The sequence below is a fragment of the Podospora bellae-mahoneyi genome, chromosome 7 (genome assembly GCF_035222275.1).
Source record: "Podospora bellae-mahoneyi strain CBS 112042 chromosome 7, whole genome shotgun sequence".
Classification (NCBI taxonomy): domain Eukaryota; kingdom Fungi; phylum Ascomycota; class Sordariomycetes; order Sordariales; family Podosporaceae; genus Podospora; species Podospora bellae-mahoneyi.
The window spans coordinates 2,800,541-2,828,539 of NC_085886.1; the positions used below are offsets into that span (position 1 = coordinate 2,800,541).

At 54.0% G+C, this 27,999-nt stretch overlaps 6 protein-coding genes across 6 annotated transcripts; 5 read left to right on the forward strand and 1 right to left on the reverse strand.

Annotated features, from left to right (window-relative positions):
- Positions 1 to 796: 796 nt before the first annotated feature.
- Positions 797 to 4,559, forward strand: QC761_710000 (uncharacterized protein). Its single transcript, XM_062882549.1, has 5 exons — positions 797 to 2,065; positions 2,125 to 2,702; positions 2,761 to 3,123; positions 3,182 to 3,530; positions 3,596 to 4,559. Exons 1-5 carry the CDS (start codon positions 1,628 to 1,630, stop codon positions 3,833 to 3,835), a joined length of 1,968 nt encoding a protein of 655 aa, XP_062728605.1. The 5' UTR covers positions 797 to 1,627; the 3' UTR covers positions 3,836 to 4,559.
- Positions 4,560 to 4,979: 420 nt separating this feature from the next.
- Positions 4,980 to 5,852, forward strand: PDA1_1 (alpha subunit of pyruvate dehydrogenase; the record flags this gene model as incomplete). Its single annotated transcript, XM_062873211.1, has 2 exons — positions 4,980 to 5,436; positions 5,673 to 5,852. Exons 1-2 carry the CDS (start codon positions 5,290 to 5,292, stop codon positions 5,850 to 5,852), a joined length of 327 nt encoding a protein of 108 aa, XP_062728606.1. The 5' UTR covers positions 4,980 to 5,289.
- A 25-nt stretch (positions 5,853 to 5,877) lies between these two features.
- On the forward strand, positions 5,878 to 6,898 carry PDA1_2 (alpha subunit of pyruvate dehydrogenase; the record flags this gene model as incomplete). Its single annotated transcript, XM_062873212.1, has 2 exons — positions 5,878 to 6,328; positions 6,387 to 6,898. 2 exons carry the CDS (start codon positions 5,878 to 5,880, stop codon positions 6,896 to 6,898), a joined length of 963 nt encoding a protein of 320 aa, XP_062728607.1.
- Positions 6,899 to 7,728: 830 nt separating this feature from the next.
- On the forward strand, positions 7,729 to 10,878 carry cdc17 (ATP-dependent DNA ligase Cdc17; the record flags this gene model as incomplete). The annotated part of the gene is made up of 3 exons (XM_062882553.1): positions 7,729 to 7,763; positions 7,859 to 10,163; positions 10,227 to 10,878. 3 exons carry the CDS (start codon positions 7,729 to 7,731, stop codon positions 10,761 to 10,763), a joined length of 2,877 nt encoding a protein of 958 aa, XP_062728608.1. The 3' UTR covers positions 10,764 to 10,878.
- A 688-nt stretch (positions 10,879 to 11,566) lies between these two features.
- On the reverse strand, positions 11,567 to 12,771 carry MNP1 (54S ribosomal protein L12, mitochondrial). Its single transcript, XM_062882554.1, has 2 exons — positions 12,274 to 12,771; positions 11,567 to 12,117 (listed from the first exon to the last, which is right to left on the reverse strand). The coding sequence occupies exons 1-2, from the start codon at positions 12,478 to 12,480 to the stop codon at positions 11,788 to 11,790; spliced, it is 537 nt and encodes a 178-aa protein (XP_062728609.1). The 5' UTR covers positions 12,481 to 12,771; the 3' UTR covers positions 11,567 to 11,787.
- A 181-nt stretch (positions 12,772 to 12,952) lies between these two features.
- MDN1 (AAA ATPase midasin) lies at positions 12,953 to 27,990 on the forward strand (the record flags this gene model as incomplete). Its single annotated transcript, XM_062882555.1, has 2 exons — positions 12,953 to 18,539; positions 18,598 to 27,990. Exons 1-2 carry the CDS (start codon positions 13,050 to 13,052, stop codon positions 27,988 to 27,990), a joined length of 14,883 nt encoding a protein of 4,960 aa, XP_062728610.1. The 5' UTR covers positions 12,953 to 13,049.
- Between the last annotated feature and the right edge of the window lie 9 nt (positions 27,991 to 27,999).

Below are 27,999 nucleotides of genomic sequence, written 5' to 3' on the forward strand. Positions count from 1 at the left end.
TTAAGCAGACAGGACCTAGGGTCAGTCCGTTTACGCCGTGTTTGTTACAGTGACGCTTTTCATGCAATGAGCGGCAAAGAGGCGTGGGTTTGTATACCCAGTGATATTTCCAGCTAGGTGGTTGTTAGTTCGGGGGATGCCGCTGCTATTCTTGTTGTAGACAGATAGATGAATGTGTGAGATCAGTGTATGCATGACGGACATGGTGATGAGGTAGGAGGTCGGGGGTGCCCTAGTAAAATGCAAACGCCGGATTTGCTTCTTGGACGAGTTCTGTGCAAAGGTCACTCCGGCCCGAAGGGGGGGCAAAGTCAAAAGAGAAAGGGGGTGTTGCTCCATGTAATTGTTAGGTTGTGAGTTGAGATGGTGGATTCGAGAGGAGAGAAAGTCCCGTTGAGAGTCTCACGGGAGGGGGCTGGAGGGGACCACCGCTAAGGCTGCTGCGGGTTTGGTGTGTCGCTCGCTGATGCTGATGCGATGCCGTGTTTTGATCACAGACTTAAGTAGAGATCCAAGAGTGAAAAATGTCAAATGCCCAACTGCCAGCAACGGCCATGGCAACATGTACCTGTCCAGCCAGATGGGCCAAACGGTAGTATTGCTCGATAACACATCGTCGCTGGCTCCATTCGAAGGGGTCTTGATCGCAGTGGTCTGCAGGTGGCGTAACTCCCTGGCTGGAGTCGCGGAGGGGCGCTGGGCGTGCAGGTTTAGGCTTGGGTGGGGCCCCACCGCTGACACACACACACACACAGAGAGAGAGAGAGAGGGCGGGTACCAAGTTACAAGTCCCAGTCTCGAACAGAACAGAGCAAAAGGAAAGGAAAAGGGACGCCCCCTTCCCGCCTCGTATTTCTTCTGCTTCACCTCCCCTTCTCAGCCCTCACTCGCACCCTCACCCTCACCCTTACCCTTACCCTCACCCTCACCCTCACCTTCACCTCACTCACCCTTTGGTTTGATGTGTAGCTAGTTATGGTTGTGTGTGTCTCGTAGCCATTCTTTGTTCCGTCATCCATCCCTTCTTTCCAAACGCCTCAGCTCGGGCAGCCCCAGCCAGACCCGTTCGAACTTGCGCGCGCGCGCGCCTCCCGTCGCCCTTAACAATTCCCTGTTTCGGTTTCGGCTCTGCCGTCTCCTCCTGCCAACTTTCAGATTGAATTGCCGGCCAACGCTGACCACCAACCACCACCACCACCACCACTACCAACCACCAACTGGCGACCTTCCCCCCTGGCCTGGAACCTCCAATCCTCTTCGGCCTCGACGACTTCATTTTTCTTTCTCTTGACACTTCTCCCCCCGTTCGAACCTCCGAGCTCCTCCCGTCACCGCGGCGATTTGAGTCGGGATATCCCGAGAATCACACCTTTAGCGGCTAGCGCTTCCCGGCACCCGCGACTCGAACATACCGCTGCCGTACTCGAAACTGCCCAAGTGTTCTTACGCCGCTCACTCTTTTTTTTTTGTGTACCTGGATTTCGTGAGGGTGTGGTGGAAGAGAAAAAAAAATCATTGCTTGGTCCCTGACATCGCTGTCGTCTTTCTCTCGAGTCCCCAGCCTGACCCGCCAGGCCGCCTCAACACCACCTACCTCTTCAACTGGTAGTGTGCCTACACATACGAAATGTCCTACAATCCACCAATGAGTTTCTCCGAGAGGAGAGGGGCCGTATTTAACGAGGAGTTGTCGCTGAATACACATCATGGCATCAAGAGCCTGGCGCAACCGCGTCCCAGAGGGCCACCAACACCGAGTATGAGCACGCCGGCGGCAGACTTCGATCAGGTTACCGGCTCTCCACCACCTCCACCCACGCCGGCGGCATCCCCAGGACCATCCAACTCGAGGCCGGATTGGAAGAGCGCCGACGAAACCGAGGAGGCCTACCTTGCTACGATTCGCCAGTACTTTGTCAAGTGCAACAGTGCTCAGAGGGGGCGGCTGCTGTCTGATCTGCTGAACCTCTGCACCAGTCAACAGCTGAGCTTTGTGCACCAGTTTGTCAGCCCGCTGCTGAAGAAGGATCCATTCACTACTCTCCCAGATGAACTGTGTCTTAGAGTTGGTCTCGCGCTCCCCGCCTTTGCGCCTTTGCATGTAACTGACCGTGTGCCGCTTAGATCCTCTCGTTCATCGACGATCCCAAAGTGCTTGTGCGCGCATCGCAAGTGTCCCGAAGATGGCGGGATTTGCTGAGTGATGACATGACGTGGAAGAATCTATGCGTAAAGCACGATTATCAGCGTAGGATGTCGGAAGTCCAGGCTATGCGGGCAGAACTCTACGGTCATGCTCAGCAAGACGACGGTGCGGCCGCCGGGGACTGTTCCGGCGCGCTCACGTCCAACTCGTTACCCGCGTCGTTTGGAAGCAGCACCGGCGCGCGGCCGAGGCTCACGTCGTACAAGTCACACTTTAAGCAGAGATATCTGGTTGATGTGGCTTGGAGGACGGGCGGGCGGAACATCTCCAAGAATCTCACCCAGGATGGTGGCGTGGTCACGAGTCTGCATTTGACCTCCAAGTACATCATTGTGGCTCTTGATAATGCCAGGATTCACGTGTTTGATACCGAAGGAAACGCGCTTCGCACCCTGCAGGGCCATGTGATGGGTGTCTGGGCTATGGTGCCCTGGGATGATATCCTGGTCAGTGGTGGCTGTGACAGAGAGGTTCGGGTTTGGGACCTGACGACTGGGTAAGTTTCATCATGGGTTTGGTGGTCATTCGGTTCTGGGCTGACTTTTTGATCACAGAAACTGCCTGCATACGCTTAGGGGTCACACCTCCACGGTCCGCTGTCTTAAGATGTCAGATGCCAACACGGCCATTTCCGGATCCAGAGACACGACCCTTCGGGTTTGGGATATCAGAAACGGCACACTGATCAAGCTGCTTGTCGGCCACCAGGCCAGCGTCCGGTGTTTGGAGATCAAGGGTGACATCGTGGTGTCTGGCAGTTATGATACCACCGCCAAGGTGTGGAGTATTTCCGAAGGTCGCTGCCTTCACACGCTTTCGGGGCATTACAGCCAAATCTATGCAATCGCCTTTGATGGCTACCGGGTGGCGACTGGCAGTCTTGACACTAGTGTCAGGATCTGGAATGCGCAGACAGGGTAGGTTTCCATCTGACCTCTCGTCAAAAGTCCAATGCTAACTAACACAATTCCACAGTGAATGTCAAGCTGTTCTCCAAGGCCACACCTCCCTCGTGGGTCAACTGCAAATGCGCGGCGGCACACTCGTCACGGGCGGCAGTGATGGCTCTGTGAGAGTATGGTCGCTCGAGAGATTCTGCCCTATTCACCGGCTCGCCGCCCACGACAACAGCGTGACGAGCTTGCAATTTGACGACACGAGGGTTGTCAGCGGAGGTAGCGACGGGCGAGTCAAGGTCTGGGATCTCAAGACTGGCCAGCTGGTTCGCGAGCTTATCACGCAGGGCGAGGCTGTGTGGAGGGTTGCGTTTGAGGATGAGAAGTGCGTCGCGATGGCGCTGAAGAATAGCCGGACCGTCATGGAGGTAAGCACACCCCCCCTTTTTTTTTTTCGTCCTGAGCACGCAGCGGAATATTGACATGTGTACAGGTTTGGAACTTCTCGCCACCAGAAGAAATGCTCAACGACCGCCCTGTTATCCCATTAAAGAGAACCCTCGACGCCCCAGCACCAGACGGCAGCAGACCACTCAGCGCCTTTGCTCTGGACTACCGGGGTGCTGGAAGCAGTAGTGGCGGCATTGGAATGCTTGACGTCGATATGCCCGACGCAGGACCGTCCACCGCGCCACTTCAACAGAGCGGTGGCATGTTTTTCCGGGATCCATGAATACGAGATGATTCTCAACGCTATGGTACATACACACATACACTTATGATGTGAAGTGAGAAAGAGGGGTTATCATTGTTGGCGTCATCCGCTGATTTGCTTATTTTCTTTTTTGGCTGGTTATTATTTTTGCGCATACCCCCATTCTTGTTGGTTTATTTATCTTTTGGGTCTCAACGGCAACATGATCGTTCTGTATCGAATTGGGGGGGGGTGGTTGGTTGTATGGAAACGAAGGGTATCGACTGGATGGAGTTTTTTTGTTATGTTTGTTCTATGTTGGTTATTAGGAAACTGGAGGGAGGAAATATGTGATAGCGCATTGTTATGGCGTTGTTTTTTTGTTACACACTTATTTCTCTCTCATCTTCAGGCTTTTTTTTTTGGACGGTGCTGTCAACTCTGTATAGAAGACAGCCGAATAAACATGAGAGCAGTGGTTTTGTTATCAAACATGAATGAGAGATGACGGTGGTGGTGTAAAGTGGAGGGGGGTTGAGAGGGATGAGTGTGGGGTGAGCTGAGTGAGTGGATTCCGTTGCTGATATCATTTGCATTGGGCGTCGGGGGGGTGTATCGGTGTCTTATCAGATCGGTCGGGTCGGATGGGCCGGAGAGCGATGCGGTGCGGCGGTGTTTTGTGTCCAAGTACGGAGTAAGACTTTTATCAACCCGTGTATAGACGAGAAAGAGAGAGTGAGTAAAAGATATATTCTCGTCTTTTGTCCTTGATATCTTGAAATTGAAAAGCTGCCAGGCCTTAACTCCGAACCTACTCCGTTCAGTGGTGGAGTTTCCAAGTCCCTGTCATGGAAGATGAAGTCAGCGGACATAGTACGGACAAGATGTGCTTCTAGATCTGAGATTTGGTGACACCAAAACTAAAATGCTTACGGGACTTCCCCCCGTGGGCTCCGATAGGGACTTTTCTTCCACGAAGGTTGATAATACCGTAGCAATTGACTAAGAAAGAGCGATTTTTTTTTATTCCATAAAATAAAAAGGGCCGAGAATGGGCAAAAACAGCTCTGGAAAAGCCCCACTCTTGAGGTTCGGTTGTATCCGTGCTTGCGGCCCCTCTTGTGTGGTGCTGTCACTGTTGGAAATGCTGGCAGGTGGGGACTTTTTGCAGCAAAGAGAGAAACCCCCAACCATGTCTGGCTTCGCTTAACAAGGCTAGCGCGTAGAGTCTCAACAAGCATCACCGCCCCCCCAACGCCAAAAACTTGGGGGACCCATTCCTTTTTTGCAGTGCTGCAGTGCTGTTGCTGGGCCCTGCTGTTGCTGAGAAGCTGCCACACCTACCTCTCCCACCCTATCCAGCTCCCGACATCGCGGTCCCTTTCTCGCTTGGATCTGACCATCCCTCTCCGTCCTCTTTTTTTTTTTTTCCCTTCACCTTCTTTTTCCCTTTTTTTTCATTGCGCAACCAACCCTTCCCCCCATCACACAAAATGTTCTCGCGAGCCACCCGGTTAACAAGGGCGCTGCCCGTCCGTGTTGCTGCTGCCCGCGCCAGCCCTGTCACGGCTTCGCTTGCCCGGAGGACCGTCACCACCAATGCCGCTTCGGCGCAGGTTGACAAGAGCTCCGTCCCCCAGGTATGTTCAGTGTGGAGGTGTAGCAGCTTGTGTCATGAGTAGGAACTGTGCTTTCCGGACCCACCGGGATGCTTGGATATCGAGGGGACATTATCGTTTGCATTAAGGGAATGTTTGCGATATATCTCTTTTATTTGCGAACGTTGTCAAATCGCTCTTTTTTTTATTGTTGAGGTTTTGCGTCACTTTTTTTTTTTAGTCTGTCACTGATATTGTTGTTATTATCACGACAACAGTCCGAAGATGAGCCCTTCCATGTCACCCTTTCCGACGAGAGCTTCGAGACGTACGAGCTCGACCCCCCACCTTACCAGCTTGAGGTTACCAAGAAGCAGTTGAAGCAGATGTATAAGGATATGGTTGTCGTCAGGTATGAGAGGCACATGGGTTTTGGGAGGTCCGTGATCTTTGGCTGACGCAACGATACCGGATCATAGACAAATGGAGATGGCTGCCGACAGACTATACAAGGAGAAGAAGATTCGGGGTTTCTGCCACCTCTCCACCGGTCAGGAGGCCGTTGCCGTCGGTATCGAGCATGCGATCAACAAGTCGGACGATGTCATCACCTCTTACAGATGCCACGGTTTCGCCTATATGAGAGGCGGCACTGTGCGCTCCATCATTGGCGAGCTTCTTGGTCGCCGTGAGGGTATTGCGTACGGCAAGGGCGGTTCTATGCACATGTTCGCCAAGGGCTTTTATGGCGGCAACGGCATTGTCGGCGCTCAGGTGCCTGTCGGTGCCGGGTTGGCTTTTGCCCAGAAGTATACCGGTGGCAAGAAGGCTACTGTTATCCTGTATGGTGATGGTGCTTCCAACCAGGGTCAGGTGTTTGAGGCTTTCAACATGGCCAAGCTTTGGAAGTTGCCCGCCCTTTTCGGGTGCGAGAGTGAGTTTCCAGACACTGCTACAAACATAGGGGTCATTGCTAACATTGTGGCTCTCAGACAACAAGTACGGTATGGGTACCTCCGCTGCCCGCTCCTCCGCCCTGACCGACTACTACAAGCGCGGCCAGTACATCCCCGGTCTCAAGGTCAACGGCATGGACGTCCTTGCGGTCAAGGCGGCCGTCCAGTACGGCAAGCAGTGGACTGAGGAGGACAATGGTCCGTTGGTTCTCGAGTACGTGACCTACCGCTACGGTGGTCATAGTATGTCGGACCCCGGCACCACCTACCGCACCCGTGAGGAAATTCAGCGTATGCGGTCCACCAACGATCCCATCGCCGGCCTCAAGCAGCACATTCTCGACTGGGGCGTTGCTCAGGAGGATGAGCTCAAGAACATCGACAAGGAGGCCCGCAGCTTCGTCAACGAGGAGGTGGCCGCCGCCGAGGCCATGGCCGTCCCTGAGGCCACCCCCAAGATCCTGTATGAGGACATTTACGTCAGAGGCTCCGAGCCCGATTTCATCCGTGGCCGCATCCTGGATGAGAACTACTACTTTAAGCAGTAAATGGTTGGAGAGTAGAGTGGTGGTGAGGTGGTGAGGTGGTGAGGGGTTGAACAAGAGGAAAAGAGAGTGAGAGAGAGCCGTTTATACAAACAGTGAAATTACTCGAGCTTTGCCGCTGAGCATTTGGTTTTGTTTCTCGTGTGGTTGGCCTTTTTTTGTACATTACCTTCCTAATCGTCCGTCATAGAGCTTTCGGAGGGAAAAATACGGTTATGAAGAAAATGATTTTTGAGATTTGGGAATGGGACAATGGTGCTTTTCTTTTCTATTTGCTTTGCGTTTTGCGACTAAGTAATGCTTAGAATATGCGGACGGTGGTATACATATGGGATTGAGAAAGATATTTTCACATGGAGGGCAAGTCCCTCGATGCATTAAGCTGATGCCTAAGCTTGGACCCTTCGATGCTGCCTGAGGATGAACAAAATGGCCCACTTTGCTCATGTGACCATGCTACTTTACGCGAGAAGATTAGGGGAGGGAAAACGCGTCGGAAGCGCGTCACTCTTTTGTCCTTCCAATTGGTTTGTCGTCGTACATACCTGCCGATTTGAAGCACCCTGTCACCACTGCCCGCCTGCCGCCCTGCCTGCTGCCTATTACTATTTTTATTATTATCATTATTGGACGTGGACTTTTTTTTCTGTTTTTTTGCGACTACTTTTATAAACACTTGCTAGTTCCAGCAACACCAAATTCAAGAAAAGCTGGCTCCTCGGCTTTTGTCATTTTTGTCTTTTACTGCGATCTTCCCGCGACAGCAACAACTTTTACGACGAGGATTTTATTGCTCGAGGGCATTGTTTAGTGCTGGTGGTGGGTTGATTACGATGCCTCCTAAGGGGAGTAGGCAGGCTACGCTGGGGTATGTATTGCCTGGTTGGGAGGAGGGGCGGTTGTTTTGTTGCGATTTGTTGGGACAGAGAGGACAGTTGGGACTTACTGAGTTGAACGGTACAGGAAATTCTTCACCCAGGCCAACGGCGCTGCGATTCCGGAGCCAAAGGTGGCGGCGCAAAATAAAACGCAGACGAAGTTGAGTTTTTCGACCAAGGTGGGGGGGGAGCAGAGCCCCAAGAGGAGGAAGAAGGATGAAGAGGAGGAGGTGAGATCTGATGCTGAGGGGGGAGAGGAGGGGGTTAAGCCGGTGGAGAAGAAGAAACGGGGCCGACCTGCTAAGGCTGCCATCATCACTACGACGGAAAAGAAGACGAGAAAGAAGGAGGTTGATGAGGATGGGGATGAGAGCATGGAGGATGCGGAACCTGCGCAGAAAAAAGCGAGGAAGGGGGGGAGGAGGGTGGTGAGGGATGAGGAGGATGGGGATGAGAGTATGGAGGATGCGCCGGCGCCGGTTGAGGATGGCAGGGTGTCCTCGCCGGAGGGGTATCAGTATGAGAAGGGGAGTGAGCCGAGGATGTTGAATGCGACGCCGAAGAAGAGGCAGGGGAAGAAGGTGAGACAGGATGAGAAGGAGTGGAATTTGGGGGTGGAGTCGCCGGAGGGGTATGATTATAAGGGTGGGAGTCCGCCGAAGCTTTTTAAGGGGGATAGGTTGGTTGCTGTTGGGGGGGTGAAGGTTGGGAAGGAGGAGGCGGGGAAGATAGAGGGGGAGAAGGCCGGGAAGAAGGCGGTTGAGAAGGAGGAGGAGGAGGTTGTCAAGGAGGGAGAGGAGACGGCGTCGTCGGCTTCGGATGTGGAGATGGAGGAGGAGGAGGAGGAGGAGAAGCCGGAGGTGGCCAAGAAGGCGAGGCAGAAGGTGCAGGCTACGCTTAAGAGTGCTGATGAGCATCCTTTTCCTGACTGGAAGGCTGGGGAGCCGGTGCCGTATGCTGCTCTCTGCACTACGTTTTCGCTGGTGGAGCTCACGACGAAGAGGCTGGAGATTATGGCGCACTGTGCGCTGTTTTTGAGACAGGTTTTGAGGCTCACGCCGGATGATCTTTTGCCGGTGGTGCTGCTAATGATCAACAAGCTTGCTCCTGACTATGCGGGTATCGAGCTGGGCATCGGAGAGAGTTTGATCATGAAGGCTATCGGAGAGTCGACGGGGAGAAGTCTGGCGATTATCAAGCAGGATCAGAAGGAGATTGGTGATCTGGGCTTGGTGGCGGTCAAGAGCAGGTCGACGCAGCCGACCATGTTTAAACCAAAGCCATTGACTGTTAGGGGTGTGCTGAAGGGGCTGATGGGCATTGCCACGACAACGGGCAATGGAGCTCAGGGGAGGAAGGTGGATGGGATCAAGAAACTGCTTTCCCAGGCTGATGCCAACGGGGCGAAGAAGGTTGATATCACCAAGGACAAGGGCGGGCCGAGTGAAGCCAAGTATCTGGTCAGGTTCCTGGAGGGGAAGCTGAGATTGGGTCTGGCGGAGAAGTCGGTCATTGTCAGCTTGTCACAGGCGGTGGTTGCGCACGAGGCGGCTCAAAAGGGGGTTGCGCCCAGTGCGGCTGACTTTGAGAAGGGCGAGGCGATCCTCAAGACTGTCTACAGCGAGCTGCCAAGCTACGATGTCATCATTCCGGCTATGGTTGAGCACGGGATCATGAACCTGAGGGATCACTGCAAGTTGAGGCCTGGTGTTCCCCTCAAGCCCATGTTGGCCAATCCTACCAAGGCTATCACCGAGGTTCTGGACCGGTTTGAGAACAAGCTTTTCACTTGCGAGTACAAGTACGATGGTGAAAGAGCGCAGATTCACTATGTGGCCAAGGACACTGCTGAAGAGCTCAGCCAGTCGGCCGCGAATGCCAGCAAGGAGGTGGGTAATGGTGTTGCGGCGATCTTCTCGAGAAACTCGGAGGATCTGTCCAAGAAGTACCCTGACGTCTTGGCCAAGCTGTCTACTTGGGTCAAGGATGACACGAAGAGCTTTGTCTTGGACTGCGAGTCGGTTGCTTGGGATGTGGATGAGAAGAAGGTGTTGCCTTTCCAGCAGCTGATGACGCGCAAGAAGAAGGACGTCAAGATTGAGGAAGTCAAGGTCAAGGTTTGCGTCTTTGCGTTTGATCTGCTTTATCTAAACGGGGAGGCGGTGGTGAACAAGTCGCTCAGGGAGAGGAGGGAGCTGTTGCACAAGTCGTTTACTCCTGTCGAGGGCGAGTTTGCGTTTGCGACGTCGATGAATGGGCAGGAGCTGGATGAGATTCAGACGTTCTTGGATGAGTCAGTCAAGGCTTCGTGTGAGGGGTTGATGGTGAAGATGCTGGATGGGGAGGAGAGCGGGTATGAGCCTAGTAAGAGGTCGAGGAATTGGTTGAAGGTGTGTTTGGTCTTTCATTCCACATCGTCACAGGCGAGCAAAAAGTGTGCTAATGTAAAACAGATCAAGAAAGACTACCTCGCCGGCATCGGCGACTCGCTCGACCTCGTCGTCCTCGGCGCCTACTTTGGCAAGGGCAAGCGCACCTCTGTCTACGGCGCCTTTTTGCTGGCGTGCTACAACCCCGGCACGGACACGTACGAAACGGTCTGCAACATTGGCACCGGCTTCAGCGAGGCTGTGCTCGAGGAGCTGCATGCCCAGCTCTCCAAGATCACGATTGATCGCCCCAAGCCGTTTTACGCCCACAGCAGCGGGGGCCAGCACCAGCCGGACGTGTGGTTTGAACCTAAATATGTCTGGGAGGTCAAGACGGCGGACTTGACGCTGAGCCCGAGGTACAAGGCGGGGATGAAGGAGGGGGTTGACCCGAGCGGGGAGAAAGGGATCAGCTTGAGGTTTCCGAGGTTTATCAAGGTGAGGGATGACAAGAAGCCGGACGAGGCGACGAGCAGTCGGCAGGTGGCGGAGATGTATCGGAAGCAGGAGAGTGTGAGTAAGAGCAAGGGGCCGAGTGTGGATGATGATTTTGAGTATTAGGTACTCATTGGAGGAGGGGTGTTTCTTGTTGTATAATCTTTTCGTCTTTATCATAAAAGTGAGGCATGGGAGTTTAAATGATAATCAGTCGTTGATATTGAGAGTTGTGGTGGTGGGTTTTTTTTTTGTGCTTGTATGTCTATGATTGTTTTGCATGTGTGGTCTGGTGGTCATTATCAATATTCTGTTTAGCTTTGGGATATATGGATGCCATGATCTTGATTAATACCAGCTTGAGAGGTGGTGTTGATGAAAATATAGTGTTTTTTTTTTTTTTCAGTTTTGGGCATTTTTGATTTTTGGCAAAGTGTAGTATGTATGGTCATGCGTGACAAGAAAAAGAAAAAAAGGAACTGGTGTCTACTTTAGTTTTTTTACATCAACTGATGGAGGTATCTTACCTTTGGGGAGGTCGGTAGGTAAATGGTAGGAGTTGGGTAAGGGGATTTGGGAAGGATTTTTGTGACGACTGAAAGGGGTTGGTGATGCTGAGAATGAGGTGAGCGGTGATTTTGGTGGAACATATCAAGGGAAGGGTGTAGATAAAAAAGGAGGAGAAAACATGGCGGGTTGTGAGATGAGTGAAGGCTTGCTGATAGTCCTTTTACCGAGTGTGAAATGACATTCGGGGTTTAGCGTGCTGTGGTAGTCAACTCATGGAAAATAGTATAAAAAGACAAAAATTTGTTCTTGTTCCAATTCACCAGTGTGCTTTGTTGATGAAGGGGTCTCTCTGGGAGAACTTTGCGATGTATGTTTCCCTGTGACACCTCACAGACATGATCATAAGTAGGGGTGATGTTGGTATAATCAGTTGTAATGTTACATGCCTCTTTCTCTTTTGTACATGCAGCGAATAAAGCCACGGGCTGTCTCTCTCTGTCTCTCTCTCTCTCTCTCTTTTTAATACATCATCACACATGTTGTTGGTCTTGCCCAACCCATCCAACCTCTCCTCTTCCCCTCCCAGTCAGATATAGCAAGACCATTCTTTCAAACAACCCAAATCCCCCACTTGCCCTCCTTACTCCATAACCACAGTAGCACCCAACTCCTTCATCGCCGCGACAATCTTCTCGGCCTCGTCCTTTGGTACCGACTCCTTCATGAGCTTGGGCGCGCTCTCGACAAACTTCTTGGAGTCTACTAGGGAGAGACCGAGCAGGTTCTTGACCTCCTTGATGACCTTGGGCTTGGCGCCGGCGTCAAAGGCCATGAGCTTGACGGAGAAGAGAGTCTTTTCGGCGGCGGCCGGGGCGGCGTCCTCGGCTTCTTCGACGGCAGCGGGGGCGGCGGCTGGGGCAGCGGCGGCAGCGAAGCCACCGACGGGGAGGTCGGGGATGTTGAGGCGGGACTATAGGTAGGGAAGGAAAGAAAAAGGCCACGTTAGTGACATGGTCTTCTTGTAATGTAGTCCCGTTCCGGTTATTGAATTCGGTTATCGGTGGTGGTAATTTGATATTGCCCCTCCAACCGTGTATATAATCCCCTCCTGGGAACATAATCCTACCTTCAAGCTCGCAACAAGGTCGGCCGTCTCCAAGAGGGTCAATTGGCTAATCTGGTCGACGATGGCCGAGATCTTGGGGCTGGCCTCGGTTGAGTTGTATCTCCTTTGGAGGGCCACGGCGGAGGAGGTACGGAGGGGTGTTCTGGCGGCGGTGGTGCGGAGCTGGCGGGCGCAGGATTGCGCGGCGTATCTGCACGAGACGGACATTTTGATCTGGATTGTGAAGTGAGAGGTTCGAGGTGGTGAGCTTGTGGGTGGCTACGGCCGTGCTGGTTCTCTTCCGTCTTCGTCGTCGTCGTGAATCCCGGAGATTTTTTCGCCCGTCGTTGAACGAAAAGTTCTGGCTGGCGGTTGATTGGCTGGGAAGCTTGGGCGCAGGGGTGTTCGTCTGGAGAGCTTGGCAATATGATGTTTAAGAAAGCTTGGGCCATCTACTCTGTACCTTAAAAGTCTTGCACTGGAGCAAAATAAATCCGGTGTGCTGAAGGGCGCTGTTTTGGCGCTGTGACAAGGGACGGCTTCAGTGCCCGGTGTGGTGCGCTTTGTGGGTCACCTCCAGTCGCTGAAATGCTGCAGGTGGGCACTGGCTGCTCATGCATGGAGGTCGAGAATTTGGAGACTCGGGCCTTTGCCCCACTCTTTTTTGCGATTTGGAGAAGGTGAAGAAAAAAAAAGTTGGGATAAGGAACGACATTTTTTGATAGTAACAAACAAGTCTTTTGTTTTACAAGACTTGATACAAACAATTCCACGCCATTTTCGACGGATCCTCGATCATGGCCACCATCGACGTGAGCCTGCAGAGACGGTCTCTGCTCCGAGACGCGGCCACGCTCCAATTCCTGCCGCGGGAACTGGTCCTTATCATCCAGGACCACCACACTCACTCGAGCCAGCTCTTAGAGGCCATCGCGACGGCCGCCCTCATTGCACCCGCCACAGACAGGATATTCGCCCACTGGGACAGCTGTTTTGCCGACATCTGCGCCAGATGGGTCTTGTCCCACCCAAAGCTCGATGTAAAAGTTTTTGCGTCGTTTGCCAGGATCTTGCCGTTTGCGCCGGCTCTGTCTGTGTTTCTTACATCGCATATTCAAGGGGGAGGAGGAGCCGGAGGATTGAGACCAGGACAGCAAATACTCGACCACCTTGACTTGACCTCGTTTAGTGATATCGACCTCCCCATTATTCTCCTCGCCTTATGGAGACTCAATAATTTTGACAAGAGAACTTATTCACCACTCTCGAGCCCGTCACAGCTCCAGTCTCTGTTCACCACCCATGCCAACCCTGCAGTGAGATGTCTCGCCATCCGGATTTTCTGCCAGCTCCACGACGCCTCGGACCAGAAGCTGGAGGCTTTGTTCACCAAATACATTGCCCAGGACACCAGTCTGATTGCGGATTTGGACGGGAGAAGGGCGGATTATTCGTTTCTGAGCCTGTATGAGGATGCGAGGAGCCAAGAGGTCCAGCGCCTTCGCAGTAGTATCCAGACTGAGCAGCAGCAACAGCAAGAAGGACCGGTTGCTCCAGTAATTCAAAATCTTACCCCCCTTGTTGTCACATATGGCAAGACTGTCCTTCCACGGCCCCTCGGTCCTGTGAACACGCCAAGTACCCTCGCGCTCACTTCGACGACGGTGGAAAATCTCGAGAATCTCGGCAGGCTTTTGCAGAAGCCAGGTCCCGTTCTGCTCCATGGTCTGTCCGGTGCGGGCAAGACATCGTTGGTTCAGGAGGTTGCGAGGGAGTTGGGGAAGCAGGGTGAGATGGTCACGCTGCATCTGAACGAGCAGACGGACGCCAAGATGCTTCTGGGGCTGTACACGACAAATGAGAAGCCCGGTTCATTCTCGTGGCGCCCAGGTGTTTTGACGACAGCGGTCAGGGAAGGAAGATGGGTCTTGATTGAGGACCTGGATCGTGCACCGACCGAGGTTATGAGCACGCTGCTGCCCCTTATTGAGCGTGGAGAGCTTCTGATTCCGGGGCGTGGGGAGAGGATACAGGCTACCAGTGGGTTCCGGATGTTTGCGACGGTTCGGACGTTGATGGGAATGAATGACAAGGAGAATCTACCGAATATGATTGGGCAGCGGTTGTGGCAGTTACTGCATATCAAGGCTCTTCCGAGGGATGACTTGAGGGAGGTCATCGTTGGGAGATATCCGTTGCTGCACAGGTATACAGTTGGGATTTTGGCCGTTTTCGACAGGCTTATTGCTTCGACGAGTGGTTCTTCGAGGCTGTCTCTTGGGCGGACGGTGTTGGACCGGCCCATTGGTACGAGAGATCTTTTGAAGTGGTGCGGGAGATTGGACGATATCCTGCGCTCGGCTGGTGTCAAGACTGGGGAAGAGCCCGTCACGGATACTACGAGAGACCGGATGTTCCTGGAGGCTGTGGACTGTTTCGTCAGCAACATTCATGAAATTGCTGCTCGCAATCTGTTGATTCAAGCTATTGCCAAGGAGATGCATCTTTCCCCTGAACGGGTTCGGCATTATCTCTCACATTACATCCCCGATATGGTGGACTCCGAGTCACGGCTGACGATTGGCCGTGCCTCTTTTGTCAAGTCACGGAGGTCTGGCAGGATCACCAAGTCAAAGAGACCTTTCGCTACTACCGTTCATGCCAAGAGGCTGCTCGAGCAGATTGCCGTTGCTGTCAAGCACCGTGAGCCCCTTTTGCTCGTCGGTGAGACCGGCATCGGTAAGACTACGGTGGTTCAGCAACTTGCCGAGTCGCTCGGTCACCAGCTCGTTGCCGTCAATTTGTCTCAACAAAGCGAAGCCAGTGATTTGCTTGGCGGTTTCAAGCCTGTCAGCGCCCAAAGTCTTGCCATGCCCATCAAGGAGGAGTTTGAGGATCTTCTTGAGAAGACCGGTGTCTCTGCTGAGAAGAACAGGGAATATCTCGATCGTATTGCCAAGAGATTTGTCAGGGGCAAGTGGAGAGAAGTCTCCAAGGAGTGGCGGAAGGCTCCCAAGATGTTTGAGGCTATTCTTGAGAAGCTGGAGAGCGCCCAGACTAAAGATGAGCCAGCCGAGGAGCAGCCAGCCAAGCGCCGCAAGACTGGGTCGACAAAGCTGCAACGGTTGCGTGACTTGAGACCTCGCTGGGATACCTTTTCTCAGAGTCTCGATCAGTTCGATAGGCAGGTTGCCAGCGGGGGTGCTTTCGCCTTTGCCTTTGTCGAGGGCAAGATTGTCAAGGCTGCCAGGAATGGCGACTGGATTCTCCTGGATGAAATCAACCTTGCTTCGCCCGACACGCTGGAGAGTATTGCTGGTCTCTTCCAGACGACACCCTCTCTTCTTCTCTCAGAGACGGGAGAAATCGAGAGGATCCAGGCACACCCAAACTTTCGTGTTTTCGGCGCCATGAACCCAGCCACCGATGTGGGCAAGCGAGATCTCCCACTCGGTCTGAGATCTCGCTTCACCGAGATATATGTTCAGAGCCCCGATCGGGATAAGAAGGATTTGCTTACCATCATCAAGACTTATCTGAAGGGCAACAACAGCACCATTGACCGCTTGGCTGATGATGTTGCTGATTTGTATCTTGAGATCAAGCAGAGGGCAGAGGCGAAGCAGTTGGTCGACCAGGCCAGTGAGGTTCCTCACTTCAGTTTGCGTACCCTGACGCGGGTCCTAACATACGCCAACGATGTGGCTCCTGTGTATGGACTCGACCGTGCCTTGTATGAGGGTTTCTGCATGTGCTTTACTACTCTGCTCAGCGAGGAGTCGGAGCGCACAGTCAGGCCGCTTATTCACCAGCATCTCCTCAGGAAGTCCAATATTCTCACTCAACCACCGAAGAAGCCCCTCGATGGAAAGCCTTATATCTCCTTCAAGAACACGGACAAGAACCATGAGTACTTCTTGCTCCAAGGCAACCACGAGCCCATTGTGCGAGACGACTACATCATCACTCGCTACGTTGAGCGCAATCTCCTCAACCTTGTCCGCGCCACCTCTACTCGGAGGTACCCCATCCTCATCCAAGGTCCCACATCCGCAGGTAAAACAAGCATGATTGAGTACCTGGCCAACTACACTGGCAACAAGTTTGTCCGCATCAACAACCACGAGCACACCGATCTCCAAGAATACCTGGGCACTTATGTCTCTGATTCGGAAGGCAAGCTCAGGTTCCAGGAGGGTTTGCTCGTCCAGGCCATGCGGGAAGGCTCTTGGATTGTGCTCGACGAGCTGAACCTGGCGCCTACCGATGTCCTCGAAGCTCTCAACCGCCTGTTGGACGACAACAGGGAGCTGCTCATCCCCGAAACTCAAGAGATTGTCCGGCCGGCAGAGAACTTTTGTTTGTTCGCCACGCAGAATCCCCCTGGCTTGTACGGTGGCCGCAAAGTCTTGTCCCGCGCTTTCAGAAACAGATTCTTGGAGCTTCACTTTGATGATATTCCAGAAAGCGAACTCAAAGAGATTTTGCAGCAGAGAAGCAGGAACACGGCCCCTTCTGACTGCGGGAGAATCGTCAACGTTTACAAGCAGCTCACCCGCCTCCGTCAGGAGTCCCGTGTTTTTGAGCAAAAGAACTCTTTTGCTACGTTGAGAGATTTGTTCAGGTGGGCTCTTAGAGAGTCGGAGACACGACAGGAGATCGCTGAGCATGGCTACATGCTTTTGGCTGAGAGAGTCCGCAAGCCGGAGGAGAGGGACGAGGTTAGGAAGGTTATCGAGCAGGAGTTCAGGGTCACTATTGACTCGGCCAAGCTGTATGATCTTGACAGTGCGCCTGAGCTGAGAAATGTCAAGGCGAGGAATAGCCAGGGGGTTATCTGGACGAGGGCGATGAGGCGGTTGTATGTTTTGGTCAAGAGGGCGATCAAGAACAATGAGCCGGTTTTGCTGGTGGGTGAGACAGGTTGTGGTAAGACGACTGTGGTGCAGTTGCTGGCCGAGTTTGAGGGGCAGGGGTTGCACATTGTGAATGCGCATCAGAATACGGAGACGGGGGATTTGATTGGTAGTCAGAGGCCGGTGAGGAATAGGGGGGCGGTTGTGGATGCTCTGTTCCGGGATTTGGAGGAGCTGGCGGGTTTGCTTGAGAGGGAGAGGGGGTCTTTGGAGGAGTTGCAGGAGTGGTATAGGACTCTGTCGGCTGACGAGCTGGCGAGGGTTCCGGAGGCGTTGAGGACAAAGATTCATGCTGGGATCACGAGAAGCAAGGCCCTGTTTGAGTGGAGTGACGGTAGTCTTGTTCATGCCATGAGGGAGGGCAGCTACTTTCTTCTTGATGAGATTTCTCTCGCAGATGACTCGGTCCTGGAGCGTCTCAACTCGGTCCTTGAGCCTCAGCGCACGCTTCTTTTGGCCGAGAAGGGCGTCGACGACTCTTTTGTTCAGGGCACCGAAGGCTTCCAGTTCTTTGCTACCATGAACCCCGGTGGCGACTTTGGAAAGAAGGAGCTTTCTCCGGCTTTGCGCAACCGTTTCACTGAGATTTGGGTGCCCGCCTTTTCGGATGTGGAGGATGTTCATGACATTGTCGTCTCCAAGCTCGACAAGAGATTCAAGCAGGGGAAGAGCACCAAGTCGAAGCCTGTCTCCCAGATCATCGTCGAGTTCGCTTATTGGTTTGGCAAGACCTTCCGTCCTTCTTCGGCTACTGCTTTCTCGGTCAGAGATATCCTCTCCTGGGTCCAGTTCATGAACACGTGCCCCTTCAAGTCCACTGATCTCGGCCTTCTTCACGGTGCGGCCATGGTGTTTATCGACACCATCGGTGCCAACCCCTCCGCTCTTATCTCGGTCGACCCCAAGGAGATGGCCTCACAGCGCCAGCAATGTCTCGAGCAGCTTGGTGCTCTTTGCGGCAAGGACCTCAGCCAGCTGTACTTTCAAGAGCCAGAACTCGAGATCACCCCCGGAGCTCTCTCCATCGGGGATTTCGGTGTCGAGAGGTTCGAGGCTGCCGAGCCTGATGCCGGTGATGAGTTTGCCGTTCCTACCACCAAGATGAATGCCATGCGCGTGATTAGAGCGCTGCAAGGGACGAAGCCGATTTTGCTGGAGGGTAACCCTGGTGTGGGCAAGACTACGTTGATTACGGCTTTGGCGAGGGCTTGTGGACGGCCGCTGACGAGGATCAACCTGAGTGATCAGACAGATCTGATGGATCTGTTTGGTACGGATGTGCCGGTGGAGGGGGCGGAGGCGGGTAATTTTGTCTGGCAGAATGCGCCGTTTTTGGAGGCGATGCAGAAGGGGGAGTGGGTCTTGTTGGATGTAAGTGACACTGTTTTGGATCAGGGATAGGGGGGCTGTGACTGACATGGTTTTACAGGAAATGAACTTGGCTTCTCAGACGGTTCTGGAGGGTTTGAACGCCTGTCTTGACCATCGTGGAGAGGTGTACATTGCCGAACTGGACCAGGTTTTCAAGCGCCATCCCGACTTCAAGCTGTTTGCTGCCCAGAATCCTCATCACCAGGGCGGTGGTCGTAAGGGTCTTCCTAGTTCGTTTGTCAACCGTTTCACTGTGGTCTACTCGGACGTCTTCACCAAGGAGGATTTGCTTCATATTACGGCCAAGAAGTTCGCCAAGATTGGGGAAGATACTCAGCATCGTCTTATTGAGTTTATGTCGAAGCTTGATGACGAGGTTGTTGGCAGACGGTCGTTTGGTGCGCTCGGGTCTCCGTGGGAGTTCAACTTGCGTGATACCCTTCGCTGGGGCGATTTGTTGACTTCCGACAAAGCCCTCTTGGCCGACCGCAAGCCGGATGATTATCTTGATGTCATTATTCGACAGCGTTTCCGGTCGGAGCGTGACCGTGAGGCGGTCAACAAGCTCTTTGCTGAGATCTTTGAGCGGATGCCTGAGCAGCATGGCCTCTACCATGATATCAATCCCTATTTCTGCCAGGTCGGGCTTGCTACCATCAAGCGGAATGCGCTGTCGCAGCCGACGCAATTCCCGGCGATTGATCCAATTGCCAGGCTCAAGGAGATTGAGTCGATTTTGATTGCTATTGAGCAGGACCTGCCGTGTATCTTGGTTGGTCCTTCGGGCAGTGGGAAGTCGTCTCTTTTGGCCCACGTTGCGGCTTTGGCTGGTAAGCCTTTGGTCATCTTCCCGCTTAATGCGGATGTCGATGCCATGGATCTTATTGGTGGCTTTGAGCAGGCTGATCCTCACCGTGAGGTGCAAGCGGCGTTGTCCAGGTTCAGACAGGCTCTTCAGGACCAGATTCTCAGCACTCTGCCAAGCATGGTGGCGCGTGTGGCTCTAGATGTGTTGACTACCTTGGGGTCCTGCTTGACCGGGGAGGCTCATCAGTATGAGACTCTTCTGCCACTCATCGAGAGCCTTCAGGTCGATCCAGCTGTCAACCAGGAGCTCGCCACTCTTTTGGATCAGGCAAAGGAGGCTTTGCACAAGCCGTTGACGCTCGAGAACCCGAGATTCGAGTGGCTCGATGGTGTCATTGTTCGGGCTGTCGAGACTGGCGCTTGGTTGGTCCTCGATAATGCCAACCTTTGCAGTGCTTCTGTGCTGGACAGACTGAACTCGCTCTTGGAACGGCCGAATGGTATCCTCAGCATCAATGAGCACAGTGGTCCGGGTGGTGAGCCGAGGATCATTAAGCCCCATCCTGATTTTAGGATTTTCCTCACGGTCGATCCGAGGTATGGAGAGCTGTCGAGGGCTATGAGGAATCGTTCGGTGGAAATTTATCTTGATGTTCTTCCTGCTGGGACAAGTGTTGTTGTTGAGAGGATTGCACCTGTTGATGGGACGCTTCAGAGATACCATACTGCTGCGAAGTTGGCGTCGTCTCAAGGCACCGAAGAGGGACAGCTTATTCCTTTGGCGTTTGATGCCATCTCCCTTGGAGACAGCAGCCGTCTTGATGCTTACATCAACATCATCCGCGAGGCTCTCAGCGATGGCTCGCCATCTCCTGTTCAGTCACCCGACGTCCTGCAACATCTTGACCTGCTCTTGTCTTACATCCACCATGAAGACGCCGGTGAACTCCGCCAGGCCATCGCGGGGTTGTACACCCCGTCCCCGGACAAGATGCTCATGCCTCTTCACCCGTTGATCAACTCCCCTATGATGCCGCTCCTGGACCAAGCCCGCGAGGGACTCACCTGCTGGCTGGCAGTCTGCTACGAGCTCTTTATCGACATCCAAAAAGCAGAAAAAGCCATGGCTGGCCAACTCTCCAAGGTCAACGTCAGCAAGCCATCCTCATTGAACCGCCTGCAGAGGTCGTTTGTCGCGGACAAGGTCGCTTCCCTCGCCAAGGACTCCACGGTCAACTCTGTCCGGTTTTTGGCGTCGGTTGCCAAGGCGATCAAGGGGTACATCTCCACCAGCACTGCCGAGCCTGGAAACTGGAAACAGCGCCGCGCTATCCTCCGCCGCGTGGTCCTCTTTTGGAAGAGGACATTCTCCTTCCTCATTGCGTCTCAGTTTGAGGAAGCGAGATTCCAGTCCCATTTGACTCAGGGTGCTAACCTCCTCCGCCGATCTCTTGCCATGGCTGGTCGAGATGATGAGGGGATTCAGAAACTACTTGTCTTGATTGGGGAATTTCTCGAGCGGGACTTTGTCGTTGGGTTCAAGCTTGGGACAGGTCTCTCCATGGAGACGATGTGGCGGGCTTTACGTCCTGATCCTATTGCTGACCAGGCTACGCTTGAGCAAGTGATGGAGCTGGAGAGGTTGGCGGATAGGTTTGATGAGATGAGGTGGAGGGTTGATGTTGATATCGCCACCCTGAGAACAGTTCAGGATTCCATGGCGAGGATCTATGCTGTTGTTCGCACGGGGAAGGTGGATGGTGCCTCTCTCGTCAAGGACCTCCAACAGGAGATTTCTGCGTTGGAGGCAAAGATTGGGGTGCACTCTGCCGCTCACGAGCCCTTTTTCGCGAGTAGTTTTGAGGGGTTGAGGCAGGTGGGGGTGTTGCATAGGATATCAACCGGGGGGAGGATCGGGGAGGGGAGTGGTGATGTGGATGTTTTGTCGAGCTTGCCTACTGCCAGTCTGATGAGGATTCAGTGTATGAAGGGGACGGGTTTGCAGGGGGTGGATTGTGTTCTTGCGCAACAGGGACAGGGGAGTGAGGTGGTGCACCCTTGGGAGGGGGAGCTTTCAAAGGCGTTGTTGAGGAGGTATGAGGCTGCAGCTTCGGCGAGTTTGGGCCAGCTGAGGAGTTTGGAGGTGGAGATGCCTATCATGGGGCGGGCGTTGGCGGGGGCGAGTGAGGCGCTTGCTGCTGATCCTCTGGGGAAGGCGGAGGGGCTTTTGGTGAGGTTGATGGGTGAGGTGATGAGTGCTCATGACCCGTCCCAGAAAGGGGGAGTGGAGGTGTTGTTTGAGAGTTTGGTCAAGGGGGCCAGGATGGGGGCGGTGGAGTTGGGGGAGCTGGGGGGTTGGTTGGAGCAGAGTGAGCAGCTTCAGATGATGGAGGGGGGAGATTGGCCGGAGCATGTGGTGAAGGTTTTCAGAGGTCACTTTGCAAAGGCTTTGTTGGCGCTGGTGGCGGCGAGGAAGGGGTTGCAGCCTAGGTCGGCGTTTGCGAGCATTGCGTGGGTGAGGTTTGCGCTGGGGTGTGTGACGCTTTTTGTGCCGGATAAGATCTTTGATCCGCATCATCGGGCGCAGATTGAGGCCGAGGAGCATCATGAGCTTTACGTGGGTCTTCAGAGGGAGATTGCTGCTCTTGAGGCCTTTGAGGTGGCGTTTACCGGTCAGAAGACGGGCATCCGATTGAAAGCTCTGGCTGAGGAGGCGGGTGGGTTGGGAGAGCCGCCTGCGGTTCAGTCGATTTACCGTCCTGGGGGTGGTGAGCTGCGCAGTTTGCAGGGGGAGTTTAGCAATGTTCTTGGTGCCCTTTTGGCGAACGATGTTGCGACGACGCATCTCAAGTCTATCATGTCGTCTTCGACTGAGGTTACTGAGGAGCTTTCGCTGGTGGAGCAGAACGTCTCGCTTCTTATTCATCGGTTGACTTCCCGGTTTGGGGCTTATCAGGATCTGACCATGCCGCTGGTCAGTTTCCTTCGCTGCCTCAAGATGGGCCTTTCCCTTGGGAGGGGTGTTGTACCCCCTGCCACGGCATCTGAGGATAACGAAGACGAGGACAACAAATCCGAGGTCTTGGTCTCTGTCACGCCCTTCCTTCAGGGGACGGTCTACCGTGCCGAGACGGAGGATCTTCCCCTGAGAAACTTTGCGTTCTTGTATTTTGTCCAGACGGTTGCTGCTGTTGAAGGCAGGAATCAACTTCCCCCATCCATGAGGAAACAGCTCTTTGAGTCACTGGCCTTCATCCACGAAGTCTACAGCAAGAAGTTTGAAGAGGACAAGCGCAAGGAAGTCGAAGCTAGCGGGCTGAGTTATGTCCACAAGGGCAGCTTGGAGGACGAGAAGGAGTATGACCGGCAGGAATTCGACAGCCTCTTCCCTGATTATCAAGACGAGGGCGACAACGATGATCACGACAAGACCAAGGTCAGGAAGCCCAAAAAGTCGAAGCGGTCGGGCAAGGATCTCGCGGTGATGCTCGCCGAGGCGCATGAGAAGATTTTCCTTGGGAGTCAAGAGCCGCAGGTGATGATCAAGGAGCTTTGCACACAGGTTGCCAGGACAGTCGCCAGATCAAAGGGTGGGCAAACGGGCCCGGAGATGGACGCCATGCTACTCCCCGCTACGCTGCTTGTGTTTGAGGACTCGGTCAAGGCCTTTTCGGCCAGTGTCGAGACGGGCGATTACAACTTTTACACTGATGCCCACCTCGCTGAGGTTCGCAAGGTTTTGAACCTGGTTAATGCCATCCGCAATCGGTTCCTTGAACTGCAAGGGATCGACGAGATTGGCCATCATCAAACGCTTGCTGATGTTATCCTTGCGTGTGACAAGGTTCTCGAGATGGCTATTGACGACCCGCTTGCCAAGATTATCACAGCGATTGAGAAACTGCACGCTCATGTTTACGAGTGGCATGAAGGCGGCTGGGCTACGGCTGCTAATAAGGCTGTGGCGCTGTATGAGAAGCTGCGGGATACGATTTGTGACTGGAGGAGGTTGGAGCTGTCGTCTTGGTCGCGGTTGCTGGATGTCGAGGTCAAGAAGACGCATGATGCGGCCAAAGCTTTCTGGTTCGACGCGTACAATGACGTTATCCTCAAGTCGTGCGTGTTTCTTGAGGAGGGGTTGCTCAAGGAGTATGCGGTTGAACTTTTGGAAACCCTCTCGACGTACTTTACTGGTGATCGCTGCACTGTTGGGCAGTTCAAAGCGCGGTTGGGGTTGTTGAGGCAGTTGAAGAGCCAGCTTGATCTGCTGACGAGGGATGAGAAGGAGTTTGGCGTTGTTGGCGATGCGGTGGAGAATAGTATCAGGTACTATGGACGGTATCTGGGCAAGGTGGAGGAGTATATCAAGAATGGGAGGCAGCCGCTGGATAGGAGTATGAAGGATGTGTTGTTGATGGGGAAGTGGAGGGATAAGAATATTGAGGCTTTGAGGGCGAGTGCACGGAAGTCTCATGAGAAGCTGTTTAAGCTGGTGAGGAAGTTCAGGGCGGTGTTGGAGCAGCCTGTCAGGGTCATTACTGATCAAGGGCTGCCGGAGGAGAAGTATGAGGGGGTTGTTGGGGGGGAGATGGTGGTCAAGAAGGTTGAGCACAGTGTGGATCCCAAGGCTATCGAGGTGTGCCGGGAGATGGTCCCTGGGATTGAGGCTCATCCTCAGTGGAGTCGGATGGTGAATCTACCCGGGGTGCTGAAGGCTATGGGGAGACACGGCTCGCTGCCTGCGGGTGTTGTTGAAGCTGCGAAGACGGTGGATGAGTACATCACTGATTTGGTCTCTTCGATTGCCGAGTTGAGGAAGGAGACGCCTAGCACGCTTACGGATGAGAATAAGGAGGCTGTGAGACATCTCAAGACTCGCAAGGTTACGCTCTTTAGCGAGACCCTCAAGACCCTTCGCGCTATGGGCTTCAGCCGCAACTTGGGCACGAACATTCTCGACAAGCAGAGCAGTACGCAAAAGGTTCTTGTTGGGTCGGGGTTGGTGCCTCATCTTTCTGGGCCGGAATTGGACGCGCTTGAGTACTTTTACCACAAGACTCTTGACCTAGCTCCCAAGGTCCGCAAGGCTGCCAATGATCATAATGAGGATCTCAACAGGGAGGTTGTGGGGAGGAGTGTTGGTTTCTTTGAGGGCGTGCTGCATGTCATGTTCAAGCAGAGGCAGTTTTTGTCCAAGACTGCGCATGCTGATCAGGCACTCGAGGAGGCGATTGCCTACGTCAGGCAGCTTTCTATTGCTGGAGAAGGCTCTTTTGCGCCGGAGACCAAGCAGACCAACTACGCTCAGGTGCTGAAGTGGTTGGTGCAGATTGTCAAGTTTGGTGTTCATCTCGTTGATGTTCACGGCAAGCTTGGTCAGATTGATAATGAGCCTGTCGAATCTAGGTTGGGTGCTTGGGTTGAGACGTTTGCCAAGTTGGAGAAGACTCAGCTGAATCTGCCTCAACTTCCCGAAGGCTTTGTTTCCTTGCCCCAGGAGACTCTCCAAGTCGACGTCGAGAGGGAGTTGGCCGCTTTGAAGACTGACCTTCAAGCCCTGGTTCAAGAGCGTCCTGATCTGGCATTTGTGATGGAGCAAATCAACCTCTGGACCGACATCCAAACCACCGCCGAAATCACCAACGGCCCCCAACACTCTGGTATCGACACCTTTGCCAACTCAGCCCTGACCCTCTCAAGCAAAATCTTGGTCGCCCTCCAAAACTTCCAAAAGGTCGCCTCCACCCTCCCCGCAACAACAGAAGACCCAAGCTGGCTTGTGACATACGGGGAGGCCCTCCAACAGTCCATCGACGCCCTCCGCATGCCCACCATCACAAACGACATCACCTCTCTAATCTCCCAGCTCCGCTCCATTCCCACACCATCAGTCGCCACCCCGATTTTACGACTAGTTTTACCCATCCTACAACAATACTCGGCCTCCTGCCTTGACAACATCACCCAATTCACCTCCCTCCACCGCACCCTCTGCCGCCTAGGCTACACCCTCTCCACCTCCTTCACCATCATCTCCTCCCAAGGCTTCTGCACGCCCAGCGAACCGTCCAACGAGAAGTCCAACGAAACCGGCAACGTCGAAAACGACGGCACTGGCCTCGGCGACGGGGAAGGAGCAGAGGATATCAGCAAGGACATCCAACCTGACGAGGACCTCACCGAGCTGGCTCAAGACAAGAATAATAACACGCAGGGTGACATTGAGGAGCACGACGACGCGGTTGACATGGGGGATGATGAGCTGGAGGGTGAGCTTGGGGATGTGGCGGGTAAGGATGAGGAAGAGGAGGATAAGGACGGGAGTGATGATGAGGGGGATGATGAGGATGTGGATGAGCAGGCTGGGGATGTGGATGATCTTGATCCTACGGCGGTGGATGAGAAGATGTGGGATGGGAGTGGGGAGGATGAGGCGGAGAAGGATCAGCAGGGGGAGGGGGAGAAGGGGGAGAGGGATGAGAGTGATACTGTTGCTGCTGAGGAGAAGAAAGACGATAAAAAGAAGAAGGAGGAAGAGAATAAAGGGGAGGGGAATGAGAAGGGAGAGGAGGATAAAGAAGGGGAGGATGAAGAAGAGGAAGGGGAGCCGGGGGATGAGAATGAGGGGGTGGCGATGGAGGAGTTGAATAAGCAGGATCAGAATGTGGATGAGCAGGAGACGTTGGCGTTGCCCGAGGATATGGATGTTGACATCAGTGATGGTGAAGGGGAGGAGGAAGATGATTTGGATGGGTTGAGTGACGTTGATCCTGATAAGATTGATGAAGAGGAGAAGAGAACTGGGGAGGATGATGCTGATAGCGATAATGGCGAGGAACAAGAAAAGGGAGAGGAAGAACATCAGAAAGACGAGGAGATTGACGAGGCGGGGGCGGAAGAAGAAGGAAAGATCGATGCCGCGGGTGAGAGAGAAGAGGAGATGGATGTTGACGAGCAAGGGGACGAAGGCAGGGAAGATGAAGAGGAGAAGCCCAAGCCGATGCAGGATGATGGCGGTGGTGCTGATCAGAATGACGTCGCGCCTAGCGAGGTTCAGAACGGGGGTGGTCAGGCGCAAGATGATGCGAATGATATGGAGCAGGATGAGACGGAGAACAAGGCTGCGCAGAGGGAGTCTGGCGCTGTGAGCAAGCAGCAGGCCGAGCAAGACAAGGCGCCTGGTACGGAGGGTCAATTGTCGACGATGGACCAGGAGCAGGGTCCTTCTGATCAGCCGGAGGATGACTCCAAGCAGGCTCAGCCGTTCAAGAAGCTGGGTGATGCTTTGGAGAGGTGGTATCGCAATCAAAAGGACATCCAGGCTGCTGACAATCAAGAGAGGCCCGAGAAGCAGGCGGAGGACATGTCCAAGGCCGAGTTTCAGCATCTGCAGGATGACACCGCCGAAGCAGACGCGCAGGCTTTGGGGACGGCGACGGACGAGGAGGCAAAACCCATGGATGATGCCATGGCCATCGACAACGAGATGGAGGAGCAAGGGCAGCAGGTTCTTTCCGAAGATGAACAACCCGAGGAAGGGGGCGATGTCGATATGGAGGATGCCGAGCCGGCCGAACCCCAAGATGGCATCAAGAACGAGCGTGAGGACGGCCGTTCAGGCGTGGCTACCCACCGGGGCGCTCCAGACAACAACAAGACCCCCGGTGACGAATCCGCCCCCAATGGCGCCGAAGACGAAGACGTTCAAGAAACTTCTACTCAACTCTCCGCCACCCATCTTACGGATGAAGACCGCCCTCTCCGCCCTTACGACGAGGCACTAGAGCTCTGGTCGACCTTCCAGCAGAAAACCCAAGGTCTTTCCCAGTCTCTGTCCTCCCAACTGAGGCTGATCCTCGCACCAACCCAATCAACCAAGCTCTCGGGGTCCTTCCGCACAGGAAAGCGACTCAACATCAAGAAAATAATCCCTTACATCGCCTCGTCGTACAAGCGGGACAAGATCTGGATGAGGAGAGCCATCCCCTCCAAACGCGCATATCAAATCCTGTTATGTGTGGATGACTCCAGCTCCATGTCTGACGAAAACAGGTCTTCCTCTGGCCGTCTCGCGCTCGAATCATTAGTGATGGTCGCCCGCGCCTTGACAATCCTCGAATCAGGCCAAATTGGAGTCCTGGGCTTCGGAGAAGAAGTCTTTACCGCCCACTCGCTAACCTCACCCTCCTTCTCCTCTGGCGACACAGGCGCGAGGGTCCTCCAGAATTTCACCTTTCAGTCTGCCGGGACGGATATGATCAAGCTCATGCGCGGGGTGATCGATCAGTTCCGTGACGCCCGCCTAATGTCCCAGGGAGGGGAAGATCTCTGGCAATTAGCGCTAATCTTGTCTGACGGCCTGGTCCAGTCGAGGGATCATGCCAGGTTGAGACCCCTGTTGAGGGAGGCGACGGAGCAGAGGGTGATGGTTGTTTTCGTTGTCATGGACGACGTCAGGGATAAGAAGGGGCATAGCGTGCTGGAGCTGAAGGAGGCGAGGTTTGGGGCTGATGGGGTGCCGGTTGTGAGGCGGTATCTGGATAGTTTTCCGTTTGAGTATTACTTGATTGTGCACAATCTGGAGGACTTGCCGGGGGCGCTGGCGGGGGTGTTGAGGAGTTGGTTTCAGGAGGTGAATGCTTAGGGGGTGGGT

Excerpts from the sequence above, each read along its gene's own strand:
- QC761_710000 (XM_062882549.1), top strand. The coding sequence starts at position 1,628 with ATGTCCTACAATCCACCAATGAGTTTCTCCGAGAGGAGAGGGGCCGTA. Across the intron at positions 2,703-2,760 it reads GTTTGGGACCTGACGACTGG|AAACTGCCTGCATACGCTTA; the intron begins GTAAGTTTCATC and ends TTTTGATCACAG. Across the intron at positions 3,531-3,595 it reads ATAGCCGGACCGTCATGGAG|GTTTGGAACTTCTCGCCACC; the intron begins GTAAGCACACCC and ends ACATGTGTACAG.
- MNP1 (XM_062882554.1), bottom strand. The coding sequence starts at position 12,480 with ATGTCCGTCTCGTGCAGATACGCCGCGCAATCCTGCGCCCGCCAGCTC. Across the intron at positions 12,118-12,273 it reads ACCTTGTTGCGAGCTTGAAG|TCCCGCCTCAACATCCCCGA; the intron begins GTAGGATTATGT and ends CCCTACCTATAG.